At 46.7% G+C, this 10,823-nt stretch overlaps 1 protein-coding gene across 1 annotated transcript; it reads left to right on the top strand.

Moving 5' to 3' along the window:
* Positions 1 to 7,940: 7,940 nt before the first annotated feature.
* On the top strand, positions 7,941 to 10,724 carry KLHDC9 (kelch domain containing 9; the record flags this gene model as incomplete). Its single annotated transcript, XM_080930831.1, has 4 exons — positions 7,941 to 8,467; positions 8,680 to 8,839; positions 8,921 to 9,119; positions 10,053 to 10,724. The coding sequence occupies 4 exons, from the start codon at positions 7,941 to 7,943 to the stop codon at positions 10,217 to 10,219; spliced, it is 1,053 nt and encodes a 350-aa protein (XP_080786957.1). The 3' UTR covers positions 10,220 to 10,724.
* Positions 10,725 to 10,823: the final 99 nt, after the last annotated feature.

Consider the following 10,823-nt stretch of genomic DNA (forward strand, 5'->3'; position numbering starts at 1 on the left):
CAATAATGGCTAGGGAAGCCATTCATGACCAATGTCTACACACAGAGCTCAGTTCTTTCTTCTACAGTGACTCCCCATTCCCCTCATGCCTCACTTCCTACCCTCTTCCTGCCTACGTTCTGAGCCCTAAGAATGGGAACAATTCAAGCCACGATGGATGGCTTCCTTAGCACATGCATTTGTCTGTGTAGCATCATTGTGCATGCCTGCGAGTGCACATTCATTCAACAGACATTTCATGAAAATCACTGTGTCAGGCTCAAGGGAGGTGACAGAGACATAGGACTCGTGATCCCTGCCCTCAAGGGCCCCTCAATCAGAAGACAGGCCCATAGATATCTGCATCAAATTATATCCCACTATGACAGGGTTCCTTTGTGTGTCTGTGAGTGTCACTATACATGGGGCTGAGCCTGTCCGTAGCCACATGGATGCTATCTGCGTGTGTCCAAGCATCCACTTAAACTGGTCTCAGTCCCCACGGAAGGCTGCACACCTAAGTCAAACCGGTTGGAGAGGGTTATGCTGAAATTTTTGTTTGTGACAATGGGACCTGAGGTGAGTCAGGGAGGGACAAGGCTGGGTGGAGTGGTGTGGGGGAAGAAGAGTGAGAGTGAGGGTCAGATTGAGTGATCAGGGGTGGGAGGGGGTGGGTCCGAGTGGGAAGGGACAGGGACCGGGTGGAGTACCAGGGAGAATGGGCCTGGGGTGGGAGTAAATAGGAGAGCTCTTTAGTGAGTGACATCCTGTTTGTCTGCAGTGAGATTCCAGGTCAGGAAACAGACAGAAGCTTAAAGGGACTCTGACATTGAGAGAGAGGAGGGTGAAAGACAGATCCCCGTGCAATGAGGCAGAAGCCTGGGTGTGGGTGAAATGGTGGTGCTCTGTTTCTTTGAAGCTTTGATAAGCTCTTCCTCACCTGTTCAGCCTCCTGCTTCTTGAGGAGCTGGCCGGGTAAGCTGTGGCCTGCTGACTGGCAAGGTAGTGGATTGTCCATAGTTGGGCTTGGTTCCATCCCCAGGACTGAGGCTACTGAAGGTAGTTTTGTGTCTACTTCTAGTGTTCCTCCATAGGATACCTCACCATTTATGGAGATGTGGAGACAAACTCTGCCCATACACAACACAGGGTCTCCAGTCCTTCCTACACTGAAAAATGCCCTTGCTCCCTGCCTCCCCAGTTTAAATCTCACTATGCCCAGTACTGCAACGGTGGCATCTTGTGTTCCAAGAGATCCCATCTAAATGTTGCTATGTGCTGAGCTGTTCTCACCTGTCAATCATGCAGTCTTAAGACCCAGCCCATCTCTTAGTGACAATCTTGTTTCCTGGTTGCCTAACAGCATCCCTTAGAACTCAGGGGGCTGGGCCTTCTGTTCCTCAAAGGTTCTGAAGCTGGAATAAGCCACTTAGGAAAAGAGAGGGCCGAACACATGGCGGCATATTTGGGTCCTGTTTCTTAACCCTCCTTTTTGCTCACTCAGCTCTCTATAAACATGCTTCCACAACATCGGCGACTAGAACACGCGTTAAGAGACAAAAGCCTTTATTATTTTACCGGTGTTTATAGATGGGCTGACCAATTTTAGAAGGCTGTTGGGATAGGCCCTAGCTGGCACTGGATGAGAATAGGAACTCTCATGGAAGTCAGTCTTCTGAGTGGAGAAGATAGCAGCAGAGGATGTAGCGTCATCCAGGGATCAAGAGCTAGGGTAAGTGTGGGGGGGGCACTGAGAATTTGGTGGGAAAGTGGATTCTAGTGAGGACCCTGGCTGTGGCCTTCCTGTTCTATCGATCCTAAAGCTAGGTTCCTCCCAGGGAGCCCGCCTATGTATAAAGACAGCCTCCAGAGATGAGGCTATCCTTCCAGGTTTATCTCCAAGTCTTCTTGAATTGGTTTCTCCTTCAGTTATAGAATCAGCATAAATGTTAAAGGGCTAGGTATCAGAAATGTCCACTGCCACCGATAACTAGTGAGGTCAGGAGCCTCAGTCTACAAACTAGGACAAGGCATCTAGCCTACCTGGCCAATGTTTCCCTCCCTGCACCTAGGTTTCCACACTCGCTGGGGTCTTCTCTGGGGACATGCCTGGAGAAGTCCTACAGGGTGCTGCTCCCTCAAGTCCTCATCAGTTACCAAGGCCTTATGACTGTGCCCAGGGGTTCCACACCGACGTGTGGTTCTAAGACACAGCTGAAAGGAAGATGTCTAGCCACTCCTGGGTAAGTCAAGTGGTGGTTCCGTTCAGCAGAGAGGAAAGGGCAGAATCGTAAAAGGAAAACAAGTGGAAACAGATGCAAACTATCAGGAAAAAAAATTACACAGGGATGAAAAAGAAAATAACCCAGCATGTCCAGGATAGGTGGGAAGCTGAGGCACTTTTTCCCCCCAGTGGAAGGGAGCCTTCTGGAGGGCTTGTATTCTGTTTGAGAGGCCCAAACTCAAGGCCAGATCCTGTCTCAAAATATTTTTCTGCTGGGCAGTTCTGATGCAAGCCTTTAGTCCCAGCATTCAGGAGGCAGAGGCAAGCAAATCTCTGTGAGTTTGAGGTCAGCCTGGACTACACAGCTAGTTTCAGGACACGCAGGGCCATAGATAAACAACAACAATAATAATTTTTTTAAGGGATGGCTCAGGCCAGGAATGGCGGCACATACCTCTAATCTTAGCAAAGGCAGGAAAATACCCTGGTCTACACAATGAATTTCCAGCCAGCCAGTTACAGTTAAAGAACCTGTGGTGTTGAGAAGCAGTTTCTAGCAATGGAGCTTAAGAAGCAGAGTGTTTATCTAGGACTTAGAGTCTATTCCTAGTATTTAAAAAATATTTTTCTAGATTATTGAAGAGCAAGGGATGAGTATGTATGCAACTGTATGTAGAGGAGAGGCTGGAAGCCAACTTTCAAAAGTCAGCTCTCTCTCTCCTTTCCTCCATGAATATCCCAGGAATTGAACTCAGCTATCAGGTTTAGTGGCAGGCCTCTCTGTCTAATGAGCCACCTTGTCAGCCCCTTCCCCCAAAAGAACTTTTAAAACCAGAAGATAGGCAGGTATGGTGGCACACATTTTTAATCCCAGCACTTGGGAGGCAGAGGCAGGTTTATCTCTGTGAGTCTGAGGCCAGGCTGGTCTAAAAAGGGAGATCTAGGACAGTTGAGGGCTACACAGAGAAACCCTGCCTCAAAACCAAAACAAAGCAAAAGATAGACAAACAATCCCTCAAGAAAATAAATTACATTTGTTCTTTGTGAGGACTGGTGGGTGGGTAGGCATGGAACATACTGGTCCTAGTGTGGAGGTCAAAGGACAATTTGCAGAAGTAAGTCTGTCCTTTCATCAAGTAGGTCTGGTCTTTGGATGAAGGCCAAAAGACTGATGATCTCCGGCCTTTAGCACTCTCTGACTCTGCTGAGTGCTGGGAGCTGATGGCTCCGGGAAACCTAAAGCTCTCTTGCTTTTTCTGTGGCTGAAAGCCACTGGCTTCTCTTTAACTCTGTGCTTTACTTTTACTTTATGCTCTCTGTGATTTATTTAACTAACTCTTTCCTACTGTCCGGGCTTCAATGAGCGCTAAAATTTAATTGTTTTCTTTTTGACAGTTCTGCAACTTTATTGATGTTCAGCAGGTTAGCTCTCAACCACATTGACAGTCTGTAGATCTTTGAATGTGGTAACAGGCACCTAAGTTACCAGTGTGCTGAACTTGTTTGGTGAATCCCCAGCCTCATGTTTTCTGGACAAAAGTACTTGGATGCGATATGGAACATTCCTTAGTCTCTCGGCCCAGCAGCTTTATTGAGCCTGGTGTCAGTGCTCATATCTGGGGCACCGTCTCCATCGTGACAAATTTCTGGATTTCTTTTCATGCCCCAGGAGCACGCTTCTTGAAGCCATGGTAGTCTCAGGTCACCCAACTTGTTGATGGCTGATGTTCTTGCCACCCTTCCTGCCAGCCCAAGTTGGAAAAACTAAGTTTAATTCTTTATTGACTCTTTGTTACTGTTCTGTGTTTAAATAAGCACAAAAAATTAATCTTAACTCTTTATTCTAAATAAATAAATAAGCACTAAGGAGACTTAACACTTTATCTCTCTTATTATTTGTGCTTAAACAGGCACTGATATCTGATGGTTAATGTGTGCTGTTTAGCTGCAGGGAATTTAGTAAAAGGATTTCTTGCTAGAACTCCTTCCTCTAGCAAGTCAGTCAGGAGCCCCTCGCTGGCCAGGTGAGAGGCTTGGAGCTCATTAACTCTTGTTGAACCAGAGAGAAAAGGAAGGAAAGAAGCAATTCACACAGACTGCACACACAGTGTGTGATATGGAAAATGGCTACACCACCTTCCTTTATTGCTTTCACTCTTTTTATAGGTTAAGATGTTCTCTTTGTAAGGAAGGATTACCCCATAGATAAAAATGTTAAAAGGGGAGTCACAGAAGAGTATTAATGACAAGTTTAAAGCAGTGTTTCATTACTGTAAGCTCATTATAAGGTCAAATCAACAGTTTTTACATGGTTTTACCTTATCATGGTGCACACCTGTGGTTTCATCCTTGGACCTGAATGTTTTTCCTTGAACACAAATTTGTTTTAAGTCTATTTCTATTTTTAGTGTAATTATGAAAACTCACTGTATTTCTTATTATGAAGCCTTTACTTATTATTGTGAGGAGTGAGCACATTCTACTCTTGATTCTAGCTTTATTATAAAGCCATCTCTTAAAGCTTTCTTCTTAAAATTATTTGGATGAAATTAGGAATTCTATAAAATTTTATGAAATCAGTAATCCATCTACATAGCATGAAAGTTCATTTTCATGTTGACCTGCAGGGAATTTGCCCAACAGGGTAGGCTGATGCCCAGAGATTGTTAGATTATATAATAGTGACAGGAGAGGCAGATCAACAGCAAAAAGCAATCCTGGGATGAAGTCTCTTGGGACCTTGCCTGTCACAGCTCATCTATCACATTCCATGAAAACCAAAACCAAAACAAAACAAAAAACCAAAACCAACCAAACAAACAAAAAATATGGTGGTGCATGTCCAGGAAAGTCACCTGCGAGCCTTTAGTCTATCCTGGATAGCTCCTGACAAGTCTGCCTAGGGTACTTAGCAATGCCCTGTGTCAAAAAAAGAAAAGAATGTGAGGGTAAGGCAGTGAGAACATAAGAAAGAACATTGTGAAAATTTTAAGTCAAGACATAGCTTTGGGGCTAGAACGAAGACATTTCTGATTGCGATGCACAGATCATTCTGGATGTCATTCTCAGGTATAAAGTGCATATCATACAAATGCAGATTGGCTGGCTTGTGCCCACTCCCTCCTGACAGCCATCACTCTTTTATGTTTTCTTTCCTGCTTTCTCCAAGTTACAGACGTGGTTCAGAAAAATTGGGAGAAGTGGGAGTCCTAGGCATTCCCTCTCTTGGGCCTTTGGTTATTATTGGGTGGAAATGAAGGAGTATAGAACTGGGCCAGATATAGCTCAGAGTATATGAGGCTCAGGTTATGTATCTAGGTAAGATGCCAATGATGGAGCATTAGAGTTTAACTAGGAGAAAAAGAACAAAGCAGAGGGAAAGGACCCTGGCATGGGTAGTTACTATTCATCACAAGACCTGCTGCTCAGCCAAAAACAGGCAAAAGCAAGAGCCTAAGATGGTTTAGTAGACCAATGAGGCTTAAGCAAAATGATCCCACCTCCTAGTCAGCACCTTATCTAATCCAAAAAGTGTATCAGATCTGTGTCCAGTGGTTGGGAAGTGAGCCAGTGAGAAGCCTTGGGGGGAGATTAGCTTTTAGCAACAGATACAAGAATTGGGGGGGGGGGAGGTATTTGTTTTTGTTTGGGTTATTATTTAACTTTTAAAGATGGTTGGTTTTGATCTGGGCAGCCTAGACTAGCCATTCTCCTGCATCAGGGTCCCAAGTGGTGAGATCAAGGGTGCTGTGTATTCGTGTTCACATGTGCGTGTGTGTGCATGTGGAAGCCAGAGGACAATCTCAGCTATTGTATCTCTGATGTTTGTTCACTTAGTATTTTGAGACAGGGTCTCTCACTGACCTGGAGATTACCTAATAGGCTAGGGTGGCTGGCCACCAAGCCCTAGGGATCCACTGTCTCTTCCTTGCCAGCACTGTGATGCTATGCCCAGATATTTTTATGAGGTTTCTGAAGATGGAACCCAGGTCCAGGGACTTGCATCACTGAGATGATGCCTGAGCCTTAGGTGTGTGCTTCCTTTGGAAGAGCAGCCAGTGCCCTTAACATGTCTCCAAGCTCCAGGTGTTTGTTTTAGAAGAGAATTTTGCCATAACCTTGGAAAACCAAGGATCTTACTTGTCAGACACAGGAAAAGATCGTTGGATGGTCTTTTCAAAGACACAAAGCTGTTGTTGGGTTTCTGCTTACCATACAGGTGGGGACAGGCTTGTGCGCATCCTGTAATCTTAGATACTCAGGAGGCTGAGGCAAAGACTTACTGAGCTACAAAGAGTTCAAAACCACCCTGGGTAACTAACTTATCAAGACAAAGGGGGTGGGGGTTGGGCTGGAGAAACAGTGCCTTAGTAGAATGTCACTTGTCATGTGCTCTAGGTTCAATTCCACTTCATGCTTGCGTATCCCCTCCCCACATAGTTCTCTCTCAAGATCTTACTGGGATCAGGAGGAAAAAGCCCCAGTGTGCTCCTGGTCCTCAGAATCACATGACCATTCCTACTGAAACCTTGGACATTATCCGTGGTCTGGTTGGGAGCAAGTTCATGTTTAGAAACCAAAGGCCAAAGTCACAGCCATCCTTCCCACTCTAAGCCCAGCCTGGGGTACATGGATGCTGTTTCTGCTCCACCCCAGCAGGGGCTACAAGTAGAACTCTGTCTGTATTTCCTCCTACAGCGGAAACCAGTCAGCCTGCCTTGATCGGGGGCCTCTTCATTCTGCACTGGGTCCTGATTAGGCCTTCAGCAACCCAGCTTGAATAAAAGGAAGCGAGCAGGGAGGGGCGGGAGTCCGAGTCTCTCTCCTTCCCATCTCGCCCCCACCCACCTTCTAAGGCTGGGCAGCTTCTGCCCAGGATCTTTATCAGGGGAAACTCCCTGCCCTTAATCCTGAGTACCACGGTGTCGCCGTTTAATGTGCTATATTATTCTAATGAGACAAGATGAAACAATCATTCTTCCTAGGACTAAGTAGTGAAAAACTGTCCAAGGTATGCCTAACCTATTTCCCTCTCCCACTCTAATTCATCTCTTTCTCTCCCCTGTCTCTTACCACTACCTTTTCCCTCCTGTCGATTCTCTCACTGAGACTGGACTCTACTGCCCTCCAGTGGCCGGAGCAGAGAGAACTCATCCACCCAATCAGCACCTTCAAGGATTTTTACCACAAACAGCCCATTTCATAAACGGAAACGCTGAGGAAGTAAGTCTACTTAAATCTCTGAATCCCAAGCAACTTGGTCCACGTTCATTTCCTTAACCACTGATTTGTTTCCTTCCTACCTCATCCCTAGAGAAGATTCCACGTTGGAAACCACGCATCCTACCCCCAACACCTGCCTCAAATGTCATAATAATCACAGCTAGTTAGCAGCTAATGAACTGTCAGATTCCAGCTTTTTGGAGCTCAAATCTTTTAGGATATTTACTGGCGTCCCCACATCCCGTTCCCCTGACGACAGCTTTGTAAGATCGCGGTAGCTAACCAGGTCTCTTGTTTCCAAGGAAACAGGCGCTTTGCGACCTTCAGTTTGCAGCGGTCGCACTGCACTCCCTGCAGTGGTTGCTGGGCGACGGCGGTGAAGAGAAAGGGTGGTTTGAGTGGAGACGTGGGCTGATGCTAGAGAGGACGCTAGCCCATACCTGGAGGGGTGCTGGGCCCTGCGTGAAGGAGTGCGACCCGAAGGGACCTAGCTGCTCTCCCCTCTCCGAGGCCCATGGCTGGGGTGCAGTCCCTCGGTCGAGCAAGAGGCTCGACTTGGACCTGGAGGCCAGTGGCGCGAGACGCGCTTCTGGCTCGTGCCTTCCATTCATGCACGGAACTGGAAGGACGGTTCTATCTGGTAGGGGGTCTCCTAGAAGGTGGTGCAAGAGTACCCAGCAACGACACTGTGATTTTTGACCCAGCTGCAGGCCAAGCCGTGCGACTGCTAGCCCGAGGCAGTCCACTTCGCAGCCACCACGATGCGGCCCTGGTGGGAGGACGCTGGCTTTGCGTGGTGGGTGGCTGGGACGGGTCACGTCGCTTATCCACGGTGTCCGCCCTGGACACGGAGAGAGGAATGTGGGAAGTATGGACTGCGAAGCCTGGCAACTGCCCTCCCGCTGGTCTCAGCAGCCACACCTGCACCCGCCTCTCTGACCGAGAGCTGCGGGTGTCTGGCAGAGAGGGTAGTACCCGCACTCAGCGACGCTACGGAAGCATCTACACGTTAAAGTTGGACCACATCACCCGAACTTATTGGTACTGCAACCTTTGCCCCAACGTTCGTATGTTTTTTCTATACTCTAGAAAAACAAAACCTAAACAAACCTACTAGTAACTTATTCATAGCATTTACAATTTCCAAGATGGCTTAACTCTATCTGCCCCAAGCCTGATTTTCTTTTGGCAGAAAGAACACTTGGATATTTTCAGAAAACCAAACTCAGGCCTGAATTTCTGTGTACCAACAGCTACAAAGAAGAAGGCTGCCACACAGCCTCACGATCAGGTCACTGTGCTGCCCTGCTGCCAACTGCTGGAACCCACCCGGGTCGTCAGCTTTTGCTCTTTGGGGGTTGCAATTCAACTGGACCAGAAGTAGCTGGACAATGGAGCCCTGGGAAAATTAAGGTATTAGCTACTCACGTAAAGTAGAAAAGAACTAAAACTTCATACCCTTCATACAATCCCTTCTTGTTTTTCTCCCCTAAGGAGGAACCGCCTGTTGCTCCTCGTTTGATGGAACAGCTTGCAAGGCTTGTGAGCAGTGGGCAGGGGTTGCAGCAAGGACCCCAGAGCCTGCGACATCATTCCTGTTCAGTGGTGGGACCCTTCGCTGTACTATTTGGTGGAGAAACTCTGACCAGAGCTAGAGACACGATCTGCAATGATCTCTACATCTATGATACCCGTGAGAGTCAAACTAACGTTTGAAAGGGAGGAGGGAAAGACATGAGAACCTAAAGATTACGAAACAGGAGTGGTGGGATAAAGAAGGAAAAATCAGTTGACAAGAGTTAAAGAAATGCAGACAGGTTATGGTGGTTTGTGCCACTCAGGGGACAGAAGTGGGTGGACTGCTCAGTTTCAGGACAGCCAGCTACATAGAGAAACCTTGGTCTCAAAAGGGGGGTGGGGTGCAAAAGAGAGATGGCTAAGTGGTTAAGAGCACTGACTCCTCTTCCAGAGGTCCTGAGTTCAATTCCCAACAACCACATGGTGGCTCACAACCATCTGTAATGAGATCTGATGCCCTCTTCTGGTGTGTCTGAAGACAGCTAAAGTGTACTTATAGAAATTAAATAAAAAAATTTAAAAAGGTTTAAGAAATGCAATATTGGACCAGAAAGAAAGATATCTCCGTCTTCAAAGGCTAAGGCCCATAATCAAACCACCAAACAATACACAGAGCCAGATAAGGCAGCTTTGAATTTTACCTCAGCACTTGGGAGGCAGAGGCAGGAGGATCTCTTGAGTTCAAAGCCAGCCTGGTCTATAGAGTGAGTTCCAGGCCATCCAGGGCTGCACAGAGAAACCTTGTTTTGAAAAACAAAATAGAAAAATAGAGTCTGGCATAGTGGTTTACACCTTTAATTCCAGTACTTGGGAGACAGAGGCAGGCAGACCTCTTGGGAGTTTTTGAGGCCAGCCAGCCTGGTCTAGAGTGTGGAAGAGTGAGACCCTGTTTCAAAAAGAAAACAAAATACAACAGACAATATAAGTAGAATATTAAACATTTGAAAAGGCCAACAAATCAACTGGGAAAAATAACAAGCATGCATATGGGATGTTGGAGCAGAGGAAGTATCCGTGCCTCAATAACCACCCTCTCTCAACCCAACAGGCAAGTCTCCGCCTCTGTGGTTCCACTTCCCCTGTACAGACCGTGGACTGAAGCGTGTGGGCCACCGTACTTGCCTCTGGAATGACCAGCTTTATTTGGTTGGGGGTTTTGGTGAAGATGGCAGGACAGCTAGCCCACAGGTTTGCATCCTGGAACTCTTCATCTGAAGAACAGCAGAGAGGCGCATGGCCGAGCCTCTGTGCTGTGGCAAACGTGCAAAGCTTCTCATCAGTGCTATTGCCCCACTTCAAATACTTGTTAAATTTCAACCTGAGTCAACATTTTTTCCTCTGGATCCTTTTAAAAGATTTATGTAAGTGCTCTATCTGCATGTTCACCTTTGTGCCAGAAGAGGGCATCAGACCCCATTAGAGATGGTTGAGAGCCACCATGTGGCTGTTAAAGGATAATAAAACGGATATCCCCTGAAGAGTAGACAGAGCTCTTAACCGCTGAGCCATCTCTCTAGCCCTCTGAGTCCTTTTTAGAAGAGCACTAAATAAGCAGATATCTTTATTTGCAAGGGAAAGGCCAAACTGAGGTTCCTTTCTAATAGTGTGTGCACTATTAACTTGGTAGAAACAATGAAAATCATACATTATTTTTGTTTTGTTTTGTTTGAGACAGGGTTTCAGTATATAGTCTTGGATAACTGGTAACTCACTTTGTAGACCTGGCTGGCCTGGAACTCGGAAATCTGCCTCCTGTTGTCTCCCAAGCGCTAAGATTATTAAAGGCATGTGTGCCACCGTGCCCAGCTGTATGCTGTCA

This window comes from Micromys minutus (genome assembly GCF_963924665.1).
Source record: "Micromys minutus genome assembly, chromosome: 1".
NCBI classification, from domain to species: domain Eukaryota; kingdom Metazoa; phylum Chordata; class Mammalia; order Rodentia; family Muridae; genus Micromys; species Micromys minutus.